Source organism: Stylophora pistillata, chromosome 2, assembly GCF_964205215.1.
Source record: "Stylophora pistillata chromosome 2, jaStyPist1.2, whole genome shotgun sequence".
Classification (NCBI taxonomy): Eukaryota; Metazoa; Cnidaria; class Anthozoa; order Scleractinia; family Pocilloporidae; genus Stylophora; species Stylophora pistillata.
This window is the reverse complement of record NC_142520.1, coordinates 17,106,600-17,130,021: the sequence shown is the minus strand read 5'-3', so window position 1 is coordinate 17,130,021 and position 23,422 is coordinate 17,106,600. Positions and strand designations below refer to the sequence as shown.

The 23,422-nt window shown below is 37.9% G+C and overlaps 1 protein-coding gene across 1 annotated transcript; it reads left to right on the top strand.

Annotated features, from left to right (window-relative positions):
- Positions 1-3,604: 3,604 nt before the first annotated feature.
- Positions 3,605-22,322, top strand: LOC148737445 (uncharacterized). The gene is made up of 4 exons (XM_088748314.1): positions 3,605-3,663; positions 9,249-9,320; positions 21,817-21,888; positions 22,247-22,322. Exons 1-4 carry the CDS (start codon positions 3,605-3,607, stop codon positions 22,320-22,322), a joined length of 279 nt encoding a protein of 92 aa, XP_088604440.1.
- Positions 22,323-23,422: the final 1,100 nt, after the last annotated feature.

The window sequence follows — 23,422 nt, the reverse complement described above, 5'->3', positions numbered from 1 at the left end:
TTTCAGAGCTGAGCAAAGAGTTTTCAGCAATCTGATTGGTCGAGTAGCTCCTTATATGACGCTATATAAACCGCTCCACGCGGTTTATGTAAAATGTTAAAATAAAATGTTAATAAATGTTACTAAAATGTTATGATTTTAGAAATTTCTCTGTTGTTCAGCTCTGAAACTATACTAAAACAATTATTCGTCACAGGTTCGGTGAATATTGTCGAATAATCCCCTAAGGCTCGTGGATTATTCGACGATATTCACCTCGCCTTCGGCGAACTATTGTTAAATATATATATGTGTGTTTGTGTGTGTGTGTGTGTGTCTGTGTGTCTGTGTGTCTCTGTGTGTGTGTGTGTGTGTGTGTGTGTTGTGTGTGTGTGTGTGTGTGTGTGTGTGTGTGTGTGTTTGTGTGTGTGTGAGTACAACCTTCCACACAGGTCTTTCGACAAATTTAAGTGAAAGACGCCTGTATTAATCCTGGGCCATTTACTCCTGTAGGGCATAAGTGCAAGTAAATTCTCAATTATTTATTTGTCTTTTTATCAAATCTGGTTTAGGGAAGACACCGTCTTGTATTAATGAATAAATACCACGACAATCCTAAAGTGATAAATTAAACAGGGAAAAATAAACAGAGTAGAAAGCAGACATGTAAAGATATGGAAAAACCCCACTATCGAGAAGGAGACCATACAGTCATTAAAAGAACGCAGTCATGGATTGGAATTGGTGGGGAAAGAATCCCATGAGTATCTTGGCAGCGAGCTTGAACCCAGACCACCAGATTCAGTACTCTAATCGCTTGAATGATACTCAAACCTTTATCAGAAATATTTTTGGGCATAGTTATCTTTCTCCTTTACACGTTTCTAGCTTTGAAGTGCTTAAAATGCCTCATCAATTAAGATTTTTTTTAATACATCTGTAACTTTTTTGTTGTTGTTGCAATTGTAGTTACTTGTCCGGCAACCCGGTAAACGAATTGCCGCCGGATATTTTTAGTACAAATACTAACTTGGAGTACCTGTAAGTAGGTTTTCTTGTCTATTTTAAGAATTTAGTGAGAAGCAAAAAAAGTTGCGATGATAATTTTCCTTTGTAGTTTATAAGTCGCTCACACTGTTTTGTAATATACATGGCTGAAAACGAGTGCATCTTTTCATGTAATACGAGTGCAAAGTTGTAACATGAGTGCAAATTACAAATAGCGCACGCGCAGTCGAAATTTCGTTTGTCTTGACTTTGTGTGGTGCTTTTTTCATGCAAATTATTAACAAGTAACAAGATGTTTTTAAGTGCAATTGGTGTAAATAAGAGATAAAAAAATTAATAAATAAAAAATACAAATGTACTCCACGCTCACTTTTCAAAGGAGTAAATAGAAAGCATCTAATTAAGTTGAAGATGATGATAGTTCGACTGAAAGGAGAGGGTGCGATTATAATTACAATAGGTCCCCAAAAATTGACAAACAGAAGGAAAACGAAAAAGGATTAACGACTTACAGATATTTCCTCCCATTGACGTGAACAGGCAAAGTGAAATAACTGATGATTTAGAATGAAAACTCGCCGTACAAAAAAAACAACACTGATATAATATCTATTGAAAAACGAGAACTTGGAGGTGCAATCAAACGAGTCACATGATGATCAATGAGTTCAAATTTAAATCAAGAGTAACACACGTAACTGAAAAGTCACGCTCGTTTGAATTTTACAATTATCCTGCGCCTATCAATCTGATCTATTGTAAAAACTTCTCACCCTGTCGGCACATGGATTAACGAACCATCGGTCGACTTTTTATGACTGAAAACTGATAATTTTAGGTGCGAAAAAATATGAAGGTACAATGAGAACGTTCCTGGTTGGTTATGTCTATGATAAACGTTGGCAATCTTAGCTGTACAACATAAAAGAACAAACATTCTAGGCACTATTAGAGTAAGGAGCATGCAGCTAGGCTACTAAGGGCCAACTTCTCGACATCCAAGTGCCCCGTGAGAGTGTATTGTCAATAAATATGGAGACTCGTTTGTTTGCTGCTGGCATTCACTATGCAATGTTTATAATGGGACGTCATGGAAAAGTTAAAAATAAAGATTAGCGTAAAGTCGGTGGTTCAAAATAGTTTTTCTACTGAAGAAAAAAGAAAAAATATATATGATGGAAAGTATGATGAGATTACAGCTTGCTAAGCTTCTGTAACTTTTTCATAAGCTTCCCAGAAAACAGAGTTGTCCAATTGTCTCTCCGAAAATTGCTATAATTTTTCCTATTGTTTAGGCTATCAGAAAAACATTATGGCCTCGAGAACAATTTTATCTTGTGTTTTATACGCCTGTTAATCGTCACTGAATTGTTTGTTTTATTTCTTATCCTGGTCCAAATAACAAAATAACAAAATATAACTGGTCCTAATAGCAGGGTATTAGAGTCTTTATCTGTCAGTTTGCAAAAAATTAAAGGTTACGACCATTAGAATGATTATAACTATGATGCCGGTGATTAATACAATTATCCAATATCTAGTCCACGCAATGGCAAGAGAAAATAGAGTGCAAAGCTCACTGAGGTACCACTCATACCTAGCCAAGGGAAATTTTGAAGACCTTTTTTTATTCTTTAAGGGAAAGGGGTTTGTGATCCTATTCTCTGTGTTCAGTCTCTTATATGCTCGGGCTCCCTTGTTCCTGCCATTATTTCAATTTTCCCCATGGTTTTCTAGTGATACGCTTATCAATCTTCAAAAAGCGTCATGAATTAATTAAATTTTTAATTTAAATTTTTTAAATTGCTGCAAATGTCCTCCGCTGGAGGACTCATGCTTCTTTGCAAGTTCTTTTGGCTCGGAAAAGCGTGAGATTTACTATGCTTCAAAATGTAACTTTTAGTTGTAATTTGCACTGAGTGACGGTCATAGCTTTACAAACAATTCAATTATCTTACCTAAAAAGAACAACTACGCGACCAACTTGACAAGTGTTATTCACTGTAGTTAAGTTATGGAACAGCCTTCCCCATGATATCAAAAATAAGCCTAGTATAAAACTATTCAAAACAGCTGTGAAAAAGCATTTTATAAGCTCATATAAAAACCTGGACAACTTTGAAACAATATTAAGCAATAGCACATTATCTAATTTTAATTTTTTATAAATTAATTTTATCTTTCTGAATATTTTTAATATATCCTGCTATTTCTATCATAGAATTTTGTAATTATTTATATATTTATTTATTTATCAGTTTTTTGTAATGCTGTATAATCTAGTTAGAGGGCCACAGGTTTGTCAGCTTTTCAGCTGTTACGTGTCCCCCTCTATAAATAAAGTCCTTACTTACTTACTTACTTACTGTTATTGGATACATTAAAAGGATGTATTACAGCTTATTAAGTAATAATTGAAAAAAAAAATTGAATTAAAAACGCAATTGAGTCAGTAGTTAAATCCTTAACGTTACACCTCAAAATTAGAAATAAGTGATTTGGAAGTGTATTGTAGCTGTTTTGTATGCTATGCAACCCTCTTTGGGCTATATTAATAGGTAACTGTCTGAATTATTAATTGGTACCTGTCTGAATTATTAATAGGTACCTGTCTGAAATGCAACTGCATAGCCTGCCCCAGGGAATCTTTGACAAGAACACATTGTTGAAGATTTTGTAAGTAAGATTTGTTGGCATCTACCATTTTTTTAACTCAGGATTACCGAGGAGTGGGACATATGTTTTATTTAGGTACGTAAAGCTACCTTGGAATCCATTTTCAAAGATTAATAAAAAAAGGTCTTGCTTATTTGATTTCAGACTTTGCACTAAAAAGCAAATCAAATACAACGAATTCTCCCTCATTGCCAGAAATTTGGGATAATATAGGGGAGGCGGTTCTCGTGTTACAAGCAAAATGGCGCCGAAACATGTACAGTAAAAGGAAACGTACGGGAAAAGAATTTTTCTTTTTAAATAGCCGTATAAGAATGAGATATTCTTTCGCTGCGTAGTTGGAAATGCAGCCTCCATCGGTTAAAGTGTCCATCGCTACCAAAAAAAAATACTGAAATTCAAGCCTGCTTTTTCTCAAGGTCTACAAGTAAACTCATAATTCTGACTCCATTTTCCCATACAAACTCTTAAAATCTGCTTCGACTAGGTGTTACTATTCTTTTGCCTTGGGAACAACCTTGTGAAGATTCGTAACTGTGTGGTTCGATGTGCATTCTGCAGAGGTTTGCTCAACTAAATCGCTCGTAAACGTTCGGATATGTTGGCCCACAAATTTAGCTTGAGCCAAAGGACTCTTCGTATTTTCACAATGCTCAAAAACCCAATACACCCTTTTTAAATACTCCAAATTTTAGGAAGGAAGAACACGAAAGATACAAGTCCCTGTAATTGCACAATCTGGCCGCATTTTCCTTGTTTTGACGTCTCCTTTGGTTTCCTGGGATATTAAAGTACCAGGCCTTTCTCTGGCGGGGTTTTACGAGAATAGAAAATTACGTGTTCACTTCACTTCCACTGCCACCATATTGAATTGTCTGAAATACGACATACCGCTGACATTTCGTAACGGGCTCGAAATGTTCCCGATTCTGGTGATGCAGCTAACTCTGACACCCGCTAATCTCATGTCGAGACAAACAAAGAGTTCTACTGATTCAGTGGTACATAATATATTGTCATATCTTTCTGGAAGAGCAGCCAAGATGTGTCATTTTTGTTGCACAACAGCTCTAAAAGCCTCTTAATGTTCTTGTCTGAAATTGATACAAGTGCAGGTATTGAAGGAGTCGTGACAGGTATATCAGATTCCTCGTTCCATTTCATCAACTCAGACCTTATATCAAAAATGTACTCTGACATCGACTGTCACACTGCTGACTTGAAGTTCTACAATCCGATACACGACTGTTTCAAAACGCCAGCCAGTGGAAATTTAGTTCGCGCATGTCAGATTTACATTTTCAATTTGAAACCGCTGAAAATGAATGCTGAACGGCTCAACAAGAAAGAGACCACTGATAACTAAGTCACAAGAAGTATATGCGCTTAGTCCAAGGAAATAGCTAGCTTATGCGGATGCATCGTTTTTTGCTTCTCTGGTTAATATTCGCCTAAGAAATGATGCGTGTGCGGGATAGTCAACTATAAGACGGCTGAAGGGCACCTTGTTCTGACGCGAAATGATTTATCACCTCTTAGAGGTCTTCTTATTTTCGGGCAAGATTCTGATTGATTCGAATTTTTCAGTCAATAAAGAAACAACTCTGGCTTTATATCTCTCCTTTGCAGCAAGTTTCTGTACCGAGACGTTTTAATCCGAATTGTTTTGAGCAGTGTAATCCACGATTACTCTACACCACCGAAATACTAAATATGGCGTCCATTTCCTCTTTGACCTCGAACAAATTCCCTTAAACTACGCCAATTATCTTTTTGATACAATCATGCTCACCCATGGGCTAAGTAAAGAATACAAGATGTATGAAAAACTGCTAAAATATCCACAGACATCTATTACGTGCAAGAAAGTAGCGCTACATGCGTGTGATATCCTTCCCAAAAACTGTACGTCATCGATCTGTCACGGGAAGCTAGAGAAATAGTGAAAGCACCGGACAAGACGTTTCTTTCGGTGGAGATTTCGATCACGATCAGGGACAAACCTTTGAATTATATCTAACTATTTTTCTTTGATCTGGTGGATAAATCGTTCTTCTTGGCATGATTCTCATGGTTTACTGTGAGTATTCCCTTCCTCTTCAAATGGAACGTACTACTAGCAATAACACAAGATTTCAAATATTCCCGCTCCCCTGAAGAACCGATCGAGAGATATAAATAGACACACCTTCCTGAAACAAGGAAAAAACCCAAAGGGTGTACCCTTCTGAAGCAAGAAAGTCACAAAAAGGAATTTCGAAACATTTCTTGAGTCAATTTAGTATTGCGTTGCTCACATCCAGGTTTAATTTAGGAGTCGGTTTGATTACACATGTACATGGCTACCTTTAGTCTCTTTGAACATTGAAAAATATTGCACAAAATTTGCCGAATTTGTGGACAGCGATTGTAGAAGGTAAAATATACGAGAACAGTTTTCTCTGCGCTGATAAGATAGAGATAATTTTTACAGCCTTTGGTGTCAAAGTTTGTAAACATGACCTTGACATGTGCCCGCCTAAGTTCTGCCACAGGTACTACAACTTTCTCTAAGAGGCACATGCCTTGCAATCAATGTGTGGCCTCCACACAAACGAACTTGAAATTATAAGATCTGTAGTTCCTTAGAAGATCATCAGAAACCTGGTAGGAAGAAGACGAGTAAACCTGGAGTTAGACTCAAAGAGGACTCTGCTGGACCCAAGGAACAAGTAGAAATGGTGGAACGGATGTCTAGTACTTTAAGCTTTCAACCACCCAGCCAAGTTCTAATTTTCTAAGGAGGTAAGAATCTACCAAGTAATTGAGGATCAGAACCTCTTTACCCAAAACAGTTTGTTGAAAACATCAAGCATGAGTATATGTGCCCAATTTTCAAAGAGGTACGTGATCTATCGGTCCAGACAATGGCATTCTCTTTGCTATGTTCCATGCAAAAGATAGTGGGCCAATATAAAGACAGCCTTAATGAAATATAAAGAATAAGTAAACACCTTGAAAGAAACAACCTGGGGGTCAGTAACAAAAAATGTATCACACTTTTAATTAGTCTAGATGATAGAGACTAGAAATAGCATAATTTTGACTAAATTTTTCTTTTCATTTCGCCTACTTCTAAGGTGAAAAGAAAGTGTTTTCCTGTTTGGTGACTGAATTCCTATGTAAGATATTTGGAACATCTGGTGCCTCAGGTATGATCTAGACAATAATTCATGCATACTAATAACTATGACTGAGCAGTCAACTAAAAGAACTTAAATGTAGCCTGTACTGTACATTACTATTTCTGTGAAACAGGTTTTCACCATTTTAAATAAATTTGCAGGCAAGTATTTATGTCATTGGTGCAAGATAAATCCCAAAATGATGGAAGTCTCTTGCCATGAACATGGACATACTGAACTCCCAACCCTTGAAAACATTCAAGAGGATTATGACAAGTTTGTAGCAGATGGCTCTGTTACAAGTCAACAAAAGTTTTATCACAAAGTGATTCATGAGAAGCTGCTGGACATTGAATTGGACAAAGGTAAAATAATTTATTTACTATTCACAGGAGTTGCTGAATTTACAAAGTCTGCATTCTAGTGTAAATATTATGCCAGCCTACTTTACACTAAAACAGGAAGAAATAGACAAACTGCTAAGAAATGCAGAGGAAGAGATTACCTTTTCTCAATTTGTGTTTTCCAGTATGATAGCTGTACAATCCTCCAATTCCATCACACATGGTTCAAACCTATCTTAATTTTTTAGTGAAGGAAGCTATGATTTTGTGTTATAGTTTATTGATTTATAATATTACATTAGCACAAATCAATTTAACAACCCATCAAATTATAGCTACTGAACAGTACGTAAAGTAGTTCATATTTCAATAGTACTATCTCAACATTATAGGAAAAGGCAGCAGATGAACAAATGTAATTGGCTGCCTTTGAGAAAGCCAATCGACCACTACCAATTCATTTGGATGAGGTTCTTAAGAAAATGAACGTGGATAGACAAGCTTAACAACGAAAATCATTAATTTGCAACCATGTACACACTTGCTGCAAGGTAAAACAACTTCTACCCTAAAATAGCTCATTGATGACAAGATTGATAAGCTAGGTAAGTGAAAGAATAACTGCCTTTCATGGAAAACATGAATAAAATAATAGGATCATTGTAGCGTAGTCCAAACGGGTACAAGAACGATGGCAACACAACGGTATTTAATAAGTCTCATAAAAGCCCGCCATTACTAGGCGTAATACAACAACGACCAAATCCGGGATACCCTTTCATTCTACTGCGCATGCCCGAAGGGCATATGACATCACAGCATCGTTACAATCATGTCTCACTGTTCTCCCGTTTCTTGTGTTCTTGTTGCAGATGAAGACATCACAAATTTCTTCAGTTCATTAGCAAAAAATTCCCAAACATGATGATCACACCAAAGCTATATATGCTACAAGAACATGTGTGCCCTTTCCTTCGACAATGTCACATGGGTCTTGGATTCTATTGTTAACAAGGGATTGAAGAAATACACTCCGAATTCAAAACCCAGTCTCAGCATTTTGACGATGTGAAGAAAAAGGACACGAGATTACGTCAAATCCAGAATTAGCAGGGAAAGCTCCCAAACCTAAAGAGAGAAATTTAAAACGAAGAGCGAACGAGTAAAACGCTTCTCTTTACAGTGGCAATGTATTGGTTCATTGACTAAGAACGTGTACTATATATGTAAATCTAGTGTAACTTATTTGCTAAGTTCTCTATTGTACGAATAAAAGTGTGACCGCACTCTTTGGAACCAAAACTAGATTTTCCGCTCGAAATTCAGTACCTCCGAAATTCAAAATGGAGTCGCATAACGGCCGATCTTGACATATTAAAAGCGCCTTGAATGGACTCAAAGTTTTCAGTCGATTTCATAGGGTGTGCTTGTTGGGCTCCACGATAGCAACGCGTTTTCGTCGAACACAGGCAGAATTTAACCGATTTTACCCAAATTTTCGACAGCAAGTGCCTCGTCCATGTGCATGCTTCTGTCGTGCTAAATTTCACTCGCAAACATTACAAATACAGCAAGATTTCATGGGCTAAACTAGACCTTAGCCTGACGGGTTGCCATGGACGCCAGATTTATGCAAATGCATAATTTGGTATTAACCAGAGAAGTGATAATTAACTCGATGTTTCTTGTAGAGCGCATGCGCGAACTAAGTTTCCACGGCGAAACAGCCGTGCGATAATGGTCCAGAACTGGTCGTTCATTAGATTCACGCTCTGTATGGCAGTCATCATCTGGTGTCTTTATGAAATGATTTTCATCAATTTAGTCTTCGTTAATTATCAACATAATTCAACTAAAAACGAAACAGTTTATTTCTATAATGTACTCATATTGTGTTGTGGTTTGATGAATGCACAGAATGAAGTTTATGCAAACAAATCTTATTGACTTTTGCTTGATTGTCAAAACATCAGGAACTGTCAGTGACAAAAGCCCTGGAAAGTGATCCCCCACCTGGAAAGATACACTTAAGTTGTATCTCATTTATATTAATCAGTTTATATGATAAATAACGCAGACGCCTGAATGACAACGACATGAAAGGATTAAATGAAAGTGCCTTCGAAAACCTGGCCGTGCTAAAGGAGCTGTAAGTACATTTATAAATGAAATATTTGTTTACGAATAGAATTTTTATGTCCTTACCCGCGAAGGATTGTTAATCAATTAGTTGATATGACCTTTGCCCATGCATGAGTAATAATCAATTCAGAACAGGGAGAGTGGTCAGGGGAGATTCTTTGTACCTTTTTATAGAACGCGCTGCCGATCACTTTTGGAGTGGAATTATGTGCTATTCTTCAGTATGAAAGGATGTGGAAACGTTTACCCACCCACTTCCCTCGCCTTATCCTCATGTTCTTTTATTGGGCCTTTTTTTGCCTTCACCTTTACTGGGATGAATATTTTTACGTCGCCAGTGTGGTGAAAGTATTTTTTATAAACTTGTTTTGTATATAGTGACTATGTGATTCTGTTTATTACCAGTGGCTATGGGCTGTTCCCATAGCCATTTTGATCCATATGGTATCTATCTTACATTACCTAGTAAACAGAGCTCAGCCAATGTAGTACCTCAGGTTCTTTTTGTAATATGATCGAGTGACAGACATAAATACTTTTTCTTAAAGGCATTCTTTTTCCCAAAATCAAAATTATGCATGGTAACAGTTTATCATTTCCTACTGCTGAATCGCGATGTATTAAGGCATGTTTTGTGACTGATCACATGAAATAATACGGAAACAGATAAAAAACAGAACTGATAACATTTTGCAATTATTCAAATTATAAAAGTTAACGCAGGTTTTAAATTTCGACTAGACTAAAATGACAGTTTCCTCAAATTATTCATCTCGAGAGACTTGATCACGACATTTTCAGGAACAAATAATTGCTTCACATTTTAGAGCTGGGCTTGATAAGAAATCTTTACATTGCATCAGGTTGTATTATCGGTTTGTTGAAACTGAATGGCTAAAGTTTTGTTTTATCATTTGACACGACCCGCTCCACTCGGTCCTTACGCCGTGATCTCGAGCTCCCTCTCAGTGAATAAGTACATAGGACTTAAGTACATAGGACTTGATTGCTCGCTTTGCATTGCATGGAATCGAATTATATTGTTTTGTAACGTATGGTTTGAAACATGATCAACATCGCAGTAGTTCCACTCCCTCTCCCTCGTTCGTTCTGTTCCTCTTTAATTTTTTTTTCTATTTTATTCCATTCTTTTCCATTATCGCCTCTGGGTATCCACAGTTAGAGGACACATATTTTCCTTTAAGAGTGAATGTTTAAATTGACCGAGTGAAAGTCGAAAAATGTGGCACATAATCGCAAAAATTGAAAACCCCCTTTTTTTGCGCAGAGATACCTTACAGTGAACTTGGAAGCACGGTGAGGGTTTTTTCCCCAGACTTGCTTCTTTATCCTGGAAAATTGACGAGAACTGAAACGAGCGTCGGTAGCTGTGAAATGGCGGTAATCAGTACCCTGAGTAGAGGCAAAATAAACTTTGCTCATGAAAAGCGCAAAAGAAAGCAAACTCGTATCAATTTGAAAAATTTGTATAGGAAGGATTGAGCTAAGGCTTAAGTCTAAAACGGGACGGTTTCATTTAATGTTGACATCACGGAACGCTTTTAAAAATCACTAGTATTTCAAAATCCCACTACCGCAATTTGTAGCAAATTTTCAATTATAATTTTCACCATGCGGTATAACTCAGAATCGCTTCAGATTAAGCTCATGATAACTTGAAAAAGTGTTGTTTTCGAGGATATAATGTTTAATTTGGGGCTTTTCATTCCTGCACGGAAAAACCAGGCTGAACTTTGTGCAAATTGCAACATCGTCATTTACGTTATGACATAGTCATTGCTGTGAAACTTACTAACTTCGCAGCATGTAGTATGTAATTTTAATTTTAAATATCTTAGCGTATGTGATATGTATTTTTTATAGGCTGATGAATTGATCGTGTTTAAATAAAGATTAAACAAATAAATAAATAAAGATAGTAGAAAATTGTTTTCGAGGAGAGAAAAGTTAATTTGGGGCTTTTATTCCCGCACGGAAAAACCAGGCTGAACTTTGGGAAAATCGCAACATCGTCATTTATGTTACAACGTAATCTAACTAGGCACCCCGTGGTTAAATTCGGAATTCCAAGCACATTATAGAAGTAATTAGCACTGTGGTTGATCAAGAAATCAATACAGTGGTTGTGTTTTCAAGAGGACAAGTTTGACTAGTTAAAGTCGGAAAGTCCGGAAGTTCAGTGAAAACAGCGAGTTCAAAATGCAAGCTGTTTTCACTTGAAAAAACAAGGGATTTTATGAACAGAAATTCCTTCAGAGTTATCCTACCTCGCGAGATGTGTAGCGTTTACGGCGACCAAAATCTAAATTCTCAAGTTCAAAGGCGTGTCGCTCCAAAACGCGGTTAACGAGGTGTTTGGAACTATTTTACTGATAGAAATGACAAACCAAAGTTGACTGTTTGCACGAATCTTTATTCTTGAAAGGCATTCGACCACGAACCACAATCAATGACGAAAATAACGATTATTCTCACAGTCAATCAATCTATCGAACGATCGATCGTAAACTGAAACAACAATAGAACGAAGTTCTATCAATCTAACGAAAAGCCGCGGAATACATGATCAAAGAATCGCGTGTCAAATACTGGCCTCTAAAGTCTACAAGTAGGGCAGAAAAAAAGTTTGGAAACAAATTAAAAGAGTTTTGATGACTGATAAACAGCCCATTGCTCTATCTAAATGATAAGCGTTCGCTGACTCGCAAATTGGCACGAATTTGGCCTTTAAATCTTAAATCTATACAGATCATTGCAATATTTGTTTGTATATTGTGGCCCAACACTGAAAAGACTGGAAAGGAAAAAACAAAGTTACAAAGGTAATTACATATCGGTCCCGCTTGTGCCAGAGGTTGAGAAAACGAAAGGGCGAAAGTTTACCAAGGCTATTCAAAACTTACGAAGAACTGATTAAAGGGACGCTAAACTTGCCTTTTGTATGCGCGTGGTGACGCTGAAAGGTCCGATTACAAAACCAATAATAAATACAGAAAAACAGATAAGCATTGTAACTATGTGGCTATCTAAGATCATTCTGAAATTAGTGAGCTAATCAATAATCAATCAAAAAATGAGCCTTCTGGCTAATGTTCTTAACAAGATGGTATAACTTGTCCCAGTAAAAACCGCAGCAAATCACACTTCCGTTAGTGACAGATGTCTGCCAAATCGTTAACTGCCAAATATTTTCCAGTCGCTCGCGCTTACCTCGTGGTTCACTTTGGTTTTGAAATGGGGGACGAATTCAATCGTAATACCTTCCCTTTCCAATTTACAATTCCGCCGGCCTCATTAGATCCTTCAGTTCCTCGGTCAGGACCTTACCTACCTCATGGGAGCGTATGCAGAACCAGCAGTACCCGCTTTTGAGCGATAGCGGGTGTTTTACCGCTGGATTGTCGGAATGAACACAATCCATCGCATCCTCTCCATTTGTCGAGACATTAGTCGCATCCTCTGAAAGAAACGTCGTCTCCTTCGAAGAAATATGGCGAGAATCAGCACAAGAGAGGTCATTAAAAATGTTTCGTCTCCCGCCATTTTTTCAAAGTGGGGCGCTTTTGTAATTTGAATATTCCGAGTAAACGGCTTAAATTTCACAGTGAAATCGGATGTCAAGTTTAACTAGTAAATGTCGGTTTGTAAACAAAAACCTAGAATGAATGTTCAGCTAGTTAATCGGCCTAGTGAAAACACAGCCAGTAAGCTAGCCTTGATATGCTAACTACGGAAGATGGGTTTTTATTTCTGCTTTTGCTTCAAATTCTCATCCATTTTCCATGGCGGAACTGTTTACAATAACACATTCATTAAGCTGGCGGAGGGCGTCTGTTTTTCGTTGCGTACTCGAACACCTATAAGTCTTGAGAAAGTTCTGGGGTAAACTTGAGCTTCATTATGACTTCAAAGAGGACAATTCAATCATTTATAACGGCAGGTGAAGCGTTCTTTGCCGAAGACGTTGATTACGGGAAGCAATTCGAATTTATTATGAATTCAACATACTTAAGCGTTTGTCACGCAAGGTCGAAATATTTACAATCCATCGCATCCTCTCCAATTGTCGAGACATTAGTCGCATCCTCTGAAAGAAATGTCGTCTCCTTCGCCCTCGTCTCCTTCGCCTCCTACACATGGGATTGTTTCCTTCTTACGGTTTTTTCGGCCACGAGAATAACACCTTTAAAAGACTTTTTCATCAGATAAATATTGAATATGATACCTAGGAAGAGTGTTTCACTGAGATGCAACTGTATGAGACTCGACCCCACCTCGTTGAGAACTTATCAGGTTACCTATTTTTAACGTAAAATCACTAGAATCAGTCGTGAGCGAAATAATACACTGTGGCACGTTTTTTCTCGGTGATTATCATCAAACAGATGACATCGTTAGGTTTAGAGATAGCGAAAGTATTATGCTGGGAGAAAAAAATGATGCGTCGATCAATTCAAAGCTTCAACATCGCCTCCTCTCAGAAATTCTGACTTTTGAAGATTGTTTTCAGCCCTCATGTTCAAATGCCATGCCCAGGTGTTAGTTCTTTGTGGTTCTCAATGGGGTTAGCTATTAGCCGTAAAACGGAAAAAAATAGCCTTTAGGCGTAAACATTGACAAATGTTAATCATGAGTCCTAAAAATAATGTATTCGAAAAAATAATAGCATTTCCATTGAGATCCTCATTACAGTGTCACATCTGTTGTAAAAGGCACGATCACCAATTGATTTGACTATTCAAGCTCCAAAACCGAGGCCTTATGAGGGGCAGATCCAGGAATTTTTGATTGGTGGGATCCAAACTTTGGTTCAGAAAGGACTATTGGACTCTTGAGGCAAATTACTTATCCTCCACACCCCCCACACCCCCTCCCACCAGTCGCGGTTGCACGTTATAATTCCATAGTCGCTTTCCGTTTACTTGGATTCTACTCGTAAGGGATGTACTCTCGGAACATCCTCTTCCTATGTTTGGTTACAAAGATTGTACAGATTTCCTCAACATCAATGCCAAGGTCACGATGTAGGTACATGAATGCAAGTCCTGACAACCGCTCATCAGACATCCTGTTTCTGAGATAGGACTTCACTCGCCGCAAGCCAGAGAATGAACGCTGAGCTTAGGCAGAGCTAACTGGAAAGGTACAACCAATAATAAGCAAAACTTGTATGTTGGGGTACATATCTTCATCAGCATATTTTACACACTCGATAAGATTTACCGGTAGCTGCAAAGTGAGTGTGTACTGTTTCCAAAAGTATTGCCATTCCTTTACCTCAGAAAGAAGAGAGGACGATGTAGGTAAACCCTGTTGCCAAAATTGCAGCTTTTCTGCTAAATTAAGAAGACTGTCATGCTTCACCTCGGCAGATGAAACCAAGGAAAAAATTTCGGCCCCAGCCCTGTTGTCTTCGCGGAATCTTGAACTCATTTCTTCCAATAAATGATCTATAAAAGGTATGGCAACGTTAACACGATAATGTGATTCCGGGTTTACGCTAGGTGCATTGTTCCTATGTTCCTGCCTCCCAATGATTCTTGGCACTGAGAATGTAGCACCAATCTTGTCAGCCTGTCTAGATGCGTCTTCAAACCATTCATGACATTCCTTTTCTATGTTTGACCTCACCCTGAAAACTGCTTTAATACTGTCGTCAATCATAGAATACGCTTGGAAGACATCTTGGTCTTTCTTCTGAAGCTTAGCAGCAATCGGTTTGAGTGTTCCAAGGCTATTCGTTGTGATAAAAAAGGTGACAATGAATCCCAATGTCCTCGAATTTTCCAGAAGACCTTGTGCCTTAGTTTTAGTCTCCCTATCCCACGTGAACGATAACGATGAATAAACATGAGGATGCGACTCATGATCAACTATCGCTTCCAAGCTTATGCAGACGTACTCGTAAATTTCGTAGAAAGTCTCGTAACATTCATGTCTTTCCACCCATCGCGTTTTGCGTAAGCCTTTTAACCTCTCTTTTCTGGAAGTAGAACCACACTTCTCTAAAAATTGTTCTAGAAATCGCTGTCTTCTAGGTGAAAAAATGAAAGAAAAGGAAAGTTTCATTTAAGGTTCCAATCATGTTTCTGACTGAAGTTAACCTCCATACGGCTGCAACACTGAGATTCAAAACGTGACTGTTGCAATGGGTGTACAGTGCCATCGGTGGTATTCTCCTTATTCTTCCTTGCACACCACATCCTTCTGAGGACATGGGACTGGCACCATCATAGCCCTGTCCTCTTGCAAACGTCACCTCGATGTTGTTCTCGGCCAAACTTGACAAGATAGCGTTTGCTATGCTTTCACCAGTTGTTTTGTCAAGGTTAACAAAGTATAAAAAAACACTTCTTTGATTTTAGGTAAAACGTCATTGTTTAGATCTAAAAACCTAAGGCAAACACTTAATATTTCTTGGTTTACGTATTTATCTGTTACCTCATCACCAATGATTGAGAAAAAAGGCGTCTTCCTTCTGAATCGGCTGTGTAACTTTCGCCCGAATATACTCTCTAGTGATGCGGATGACTTACTCTTGTAGAGTTTTTGAGGTGCTTGTAGCATTTCTCCCACCAGTAAGTAAGTGTTCTTGAAGACTTTTATTAGAGTTGCCCAGTAGCATAAGAATGGCATGAAAGTTGCCTTTGTTGGATGCCGTGCTTGTGCTGTCATCTCGATGGCCTCTAAGAGGGATGTTATGCCACACAATATAATGGTGCTTATGATTGCTCTGAGTGCGTTCATGTTTTTTTTCAAACATCTCTTGGTTTTGAGTGGAGATCCTGAGTGGCAAGGTTTCCTTTGGTTTTTGAACACTTCGGATTATGGCAATGCCTGCTTCAAGTGCCAACTGGTGACATTGCATTTTCTGATGAAGCTCAAGTACCCCATCTTTCATAGTGGCTTTTTCTGGCTATTGGAATGGAGTTGTTACTAGAGGCCTTCTCTGTGCTCGAGGATCTGATGGATTATTATGCATTACACAATATTTGCAAGAAACCTCCCGTTTGTGAAGGACTATCTACAACCCACGTGTACTTTTCCAACCATGAGGGCTGGGACACAAACCTCCTGATATGTTTGTCTTTACCCTTAACCACGGTCTTAGAGAAAGAGCCTGCGTATGAAGGAGGCGTAGTGAAATGGTTCTTAAGGTATTTAATTTTTTCGTGGGACTGAAGAGTTCTTGGACCACCTTTGCCACTTAGGATATCCCCGACATCAAAGTAGGATACAATATGCTGATTAGTGGAAGAAAATTTGGAACCACCTATAAATCAAGGAAGTTGTTTATTGATAAATCGTCAAATTGATTTTTAACAGACTGTGATATGAAAACTGAACACTGACAAGCCAAATGTTTACTTTATCTGATAAATGTTTCTTAACTGAGTCGACTTACTGCTCCCTTTAATTAAGCAATGTTGACAGCGATATCAAATTCGCTTGCTAAGGATAAAAATTCTGATCATCTTGCTATATTGAGGTCTAAGTTGAGAACGGAAAGCTTGCAAAGTGTTTTGCACATTTCTTTAAGTGACTCTAAAGATACCTCGCTTCCCTTTACACTGAGGAAAAACAGATTTGACAGCGGCAGTACAGACTGCAAGAGCTTACCCCCGTGAATAACTACCCCGTTTAGCGAAAGGAAAGTTAATTTTTTACAAAAAGAAATCGGGGATATGTCCTTCAACGCAATGCAATCATTTAGGATCAAATACTCCAACTGGCGCGTGCCTTGCAAGAAGGTCAGATTAGACACCAACTGGCCACTCAAACTTAAATAGTTAGGTCCATGAGATAAACATAGACTGTTACAAATAGCATGAGCTGTAGATTGGGTCTCCTTGAATCGATGTTTCTTAACATCAATTTAGGCTACTGAGAAATTTCTAAAACCCTGTGCGTGCTTTATGGTTGTCTTTAACTGATCCTCGCTTAAATGAGTGATACCCCATTCATCAAGTCAAACATTGGTCCACAACTTGTCACTTTCAGAGATACATCTCCATCTTCTGCATACGACCCTTAGCTTGTTTATTATCTCTTTAAGACTAAAATACTTGAATACGACACGTAGAAGCTCATCTGGTAACGCTGTGATGAGAAATTATAATTGTCAAATTATGGAGCTAACGCTTTGTCGAAAACTGAAAACTAATCTTTTACATGATACGCTGTCTGTATGAAGAGTGAAAGAAATGCTTTGAAAAGATTACGAGATTGATTGGCATCGATAACAAAACTTAACTGATATCGTCGTGTTCTTTGACCAAAGCAAAAATAACAGATCTCCTGAGAAATTAAAAGTGAACTTTCACTGTCGCGTAATTTTACGCACGTCAATGGGCGTGAATTTAACTTGCTTTTCGTGTGATGGCTTGCGTCTGCAGAAAATAAGAGTTGAATTACATTCAACTTTTTCCGCAGACGCAGGCTGTCCGTACATTTTTCTATTTATTTTCTATTATGTTTCGTTTTGGACGCGGTTTTTATGTGTATAGAGACCGATGAAATGCACGTTTGACAAAATTTCGAAAAGCAAGCGCAAGCCTGAGCGGCCTTGCAAAATGCGGCGTTTGGATTTTAAGTCCGAAGTGAAAATGTAAAACATTTTCGATAAAGCGCAAAATAATGATACAATAATAATAAGGTAAACATGATGCTGGTAGTCACCTATAAAGCAGCGAAAAGTACCTAAGTAACAGCGTCATTTGTTTCTAAATGCAGTAATAAGTTAAAATGTATTTTAATACTGAGTTCTTCTCAGACGCCGGGTCTGTAAATAACTGGTTGCGTCAGTTTTCTTTCCCTCAGGCTTGTTTAAATATTTAATTCTTAGCACCCTGGCCGAAAAAAAGTCTCAATGCAGCATTTACCTTGGATAACACCACTTGAAACTGGACCTTCCACTAAGACTTCGGCATCATTATCAGAAATCTCAACTAAAACGACAAACGTATAAATGCCTACTTATAAACCATAGTCACTAACATTCCTCAGGAAATGGAATAGAAGCTTAAAACAACTTACCGTTTTCAAATTCCATGGGTTCAGCTTGAGCTTCTTCACCGTTAACTGTTTCATTTTCAATTTCAATGGATTTGACTGGTTGAAAGAACGTGGTTATCGGCCGAGTTGTCGCCATAATTGTCGACCAGCTAAGAAAACAGAGACGACCACGTGTTTCTCAATCTGTAATCGCAGGTCGCCGTTGGCGCGGGAAATACTGCTCTGCGAGCAGCGGCGAACAGATCATAAAAGGGTACCCAAAAACATTTCCAATTTTTAATATCCCTAGAGTTTAGTTTAGTGGAAAAATGCCACGCGCGTTTCATTAAAAAAATCAGCCAGTTAAAAAGTGATCTACGATCCTGTCGATGTTAGAATTTCAGTCTTAAAGTTATAAGCGTCAGGTCTGGTAGGGGGGTCCGGATCCCCGGGACCCTCCCCCTGGATCCGCCACTGCTTATAGATCCCATATTCTGAACCATCCGCTTGAAGTACCTCCATAGTAAAAGGTAAACCACCAGCATTCCACTGGAAAGAATTGACGCTTTCGACTCAAATTCCCCACCCCACCCAGGTAAGGTTCATAGGATGGCAGTCAAAAGTCTGTAGGTTACCCCGAATGTTGAAGCTGCGATTCATCGGTTTATAACGTCACTGACACTGATTCAACATTTTTGTGAACGTCAAAATCTAAAAAAGGAATGTCAGTTAGCACGCTAAACAAAACTAATTCGATCGAGTTAACGACCTCACCTGTAAAAATAAAACAAACTTTCTCTACAATGAATGACTAGCAGAGAAACGCAAGCACGAGGTAAAAAGTTGCAAGCTAAGGACATGTATTTTAAAACAAAAATGCTCAGGGAGAAAATAAACTATTAATGGAAATACCTCGATCCTGAAGGTTTTAAGAACTTACTATATGGCAGGACAGTCTTTAGGTAAATCCGAGCATTCTGATTATTTCTTACTTAGTCTGGATTTTGCCATACAAACCATTTCCACGGAAGGGGTCACAAGCCGTACATTTTTGTTCGCGAAAGTCGAGAAATTTAAATTAAAGAAGTTCTCCCGAACGCCATGATAAAATATTTATTATAACATAGCGCGCGCGCTAGTCCTATCTAATTCCTACGGCGTGAACATGAACAAAATATTTATCTACGCACGGCCGTGCTCAATAAAATGACTTGTGCAGTTTCAAAATAGCTGCAAAATTTCCGTCGTGTGAGTTCCGGAAAGCGATGTAAGAAAATCGAAGACCAACCAAACTTTTCTTTGGCTTTCGACCTCCCCCCAAGTAGTCAAGCCAATAAGCACTACGAAAACGAAACACAACAGGCACGTTTCCCGAATTTATTGGAACAGGAGCTGGAGAAAATTTTAGCTGAAAGACATTCAGCAAGAACTAAGAAGACTACAAATTGGTCTGTGGCGACTTTTAAAGGTAAACGTCTCTGCTGATGAGGTTTTTTTTGGTTACATTTATTAACTCTACCGAAAACCATTTAATTACAAAATCAACAAAACAATCGGAGACGCCAACATTTTTGGGCAACTTTCATTTAAAAAAAAACATTACAAAAACGTCATTCAGCGCCCAAACTGTTTTCGTATGTTATAAAAGAATTGTCTCATACTTTTAGCTGTGCCCATATCGAATTATGGGTACACCTGGGAAGTTTGGAGAGCACTCAAGAAGCTATAGTTACTCTCGGCTGCGCGTCGAGCAACTCTTACGCTTCTCTCGGGCTCTCCAAACTCCCGCGTGCATCCATAACTCGATAGACGCATGCTAAGCATGAAACAATTCTTAAGTAACATCGCTTGCTTGAGTTGAATTGGGAAATATTGGCCCTCAGTATTTTTGTACGGGCCTCGCTGCGCTCGCTTTATACTACTTATACTATCTGCGCTCGCTCCATCCAATCTAATTGCTGGAAAGTGTGTTAAGAATTGGTGCTCGATCTAAAATAAAATCTATTTCCTCCTCAATATCGGTATTCCCGACAGTCTTTACGTGTTCAGAAATGACTTTACGGCACGATATTAGCTGAAACAGTATCAGCTGAATTTTCAGGGATCAAAAGAACTACCTTTTTTCTCCACTTAGTTGTTTTGATTTGAGAACAGTTTCCAGCCCAATTAATTCACGTGAGTTTTGTAGCCAGAATTCTCAATTTAGGAAGAACGTTCTTAACTCAACTAAGATTCTTTGTTTGTTGTAGTGATTTCAAAGGGCACATTGTTTGTCACACATTTATCCTCAGGTCTAGTTCGCCCTATCTATTTCCTTCTGTTTCCAGCTCCATACTTGGTATTTTTCTTCTATTCCAATCATTTCGTACTTTGCCTGTGTTTCGCCTTTACTCTGACTTTGATCCTTTCCCTAATCTTTTTTATATAGCTATTTTTTGTCTTGTGTTCCCCTTATTGGCTCCTCTAGGTAATGTCACTATTACATTCAACTCTACATGAGATCCCTCGCTGCGAAGTTAACAAGTTTTAAAGCAATGACTATGTCGTAACGAAAATGACGATGTTGCAATTTTCACAAAGTCCAGCCTGGTTTTTCCGTGCGGGAATGAAAACCCCCAAATTAACTTTTATATCCTCGAAAACAACATTATTTTCACTTATCATGGGCTTAATCTGAAGCGATTCTGAGTTATACCGCATGGTGTAAAATGATAATGATTGGAAATTTGCTACAAAATACGATAGTAGGATTTTGAAAGACTAGTGATTTTTAAAAGCGTTCCGTGATGTCAAAACTAAATGAAATGGTCCCGTTTTAGACTTAGGCCATACCTCAATCCCTCCTATACAAATTTGTCAAATTGATACTCGCTTCCTTTCTTTTGCGCTTTTCATGAGCAAAGTTCATTTGCCTCTACTCAGGGCACTAATTTCCGCTATTTTACGGCTACCGACGCTCGTTTCAGTTTTCGGGAAGTTTCTAGGATAAAGAAGCTAGTCTGGGAAAAAAGCCTTACCACGTTTCTAAGTTCACCATAAAGCATTTCTTATTGAGATAGGAGGATAGTAATTTTTTCGGTCGATGAGCCACTTTTCACGCGGTCTTGAAAAAAAGGCGCTCTTATTTTCTTTGTGATTGTTTTTGTTTTTTTTATGTTTTAGTTCTTTTTTTAATTGTATTGAGTTAGAAAGTGTTGTGTTGCTCCCTCAATATAATCACTAGCCTCAACACATTCTATTTTAAGATTTTATTTCAACTTACACCAGCCCATCCTCACGTACAGTTTACTTTCCCAGTTCATCCACTGATCACCGATCAGAGGAGAGGAATCCCATCCACCTGGAATTCCTTTTAGCAGCAACAAATAAGCCACATAGGTTGCTAGTGAAACTTCCCATTAATATCTTATCACATACATACATCCAGAGGACTGGTCAATTTGTAAGCTCCTCTATAAAACTGCATCAATTTCTCTTCTTCAACACAGATGGTTGCAAGACAACAATTTCACTGAGTTGCCTCCCAAATTATTGCAAGACTTAAAAAGCCTGGAAGAACTGTAAGTTACTGACAAACGCTTTCTACAGGAAATTAGCTTTGTAGCTGAGCTAAGGGAAAGATTTTCAGCTTTTATCGTCACCTCTTTTCTAACACAAGGCAGCTTATGAGTATTGTGAAGTGTTTTAAGTTGTTAGTTGCTTGTTTCTTTTTATTAAAAGTAAGACGAATGTATCGCAATAACTGCTCCATCCTCTTAATTAGAATACACCTATTATTTGCACATGCATGACTACATTCAACTCTTTGCATTTGATCACATTTAATTTGGTGACCAGCGTCTGCATGTATTTTTAACTATGATTTACAAATAACAGGGTAAAGCAGGACGCAATTTGTTTTCTTGTCTTTCCAACCAGCTATCTGTCAAATAACAAATTGAAAAGTCTTACAGAGGGAATTTTTGACAGCCTTTCGGAGCTGAAACTTCTGTGAGTAAAATGAACAAGAGAAAAAGTTTCGAAAAGGGGTAATCGGAACTTTCTAAGACCACGTCCCTCAACGCTGTACCCAACATTCAGTTAACTGAGACATGGTAAAATTGAGAGGTCCAATAAGTGTGTATAAATCGAGATTTCCACACTTTAATTCAGTCCTTTTTATGAAAACACGACGGTTTTGTTTCTGAAAATTAATAAAAAAAATTAAAACCAAACTCGCCAATTGAAGAGCTCGAAAATTATAACGAGAACATAAAAGAAGGGAAGATCCCTCACCCGAGGATCTTTCTTCTTTACAATGATTAGCAAAAATTGAGAAAAAAGAAATAAATGTACTTAAAATTGCCCCGATGTCTTGAGAATTTTTAAGAAAATAGTTGAGAAACTCTTTAGATTAATTTCAGAACGCCATATCATACAGGTGAACTTTGGTAATAGTCCTTTCTACAGTTGTGGGCTTGGTGGCCAAGCCTTTAAACAGGAGTGAGTCTAAGGGTGACCTTCTTATGATAGAGATGTTGTTGCTTTTGAAATGCAAATTTCTTTGTTATCATGCTAGCTAGATACAGGTCTCTATCACAACAGGGTCACCCTTAGCCTGACTCCTGTTCAAAGGCTTGGTCACCAGGCACACAACTGTAAAAAGGACTATTGAAGTTGAGATGCAGTTTTTCTTCAACAGCTGTGAAAAATTTTCATTCTACGAATCAATGATGATAATTTCACAATTATAGGTTTTTAACTTTGTTTTTTTGTTTGTTTGTTTGTTTGTTTTATTCAGGGATTTGTCAAATAATAATCTTGGTCATCTGCCACCCCACATCTTCAAACAACTTAAAGCAATAGAGATATTGTGAGTGAGATTCCCGTTGTCTTCAAGAAATTGAGGACTATTTTTAACGATTGTCTTGCAAATAAGAACCATTGATGAATATATGTCAGCTTCCAAGTTTATGAAAACTTACATTTCTAATATTTTTTCCGCAGCTATGAGTGTTTTATCCACTTATAATCACCGTTTTTTAGAGAAGCATAGAGTTTGTTGACTCGGAAATGTTTTTCGTTTAATTTTAAAATATTAAAACTGGGAGCTAA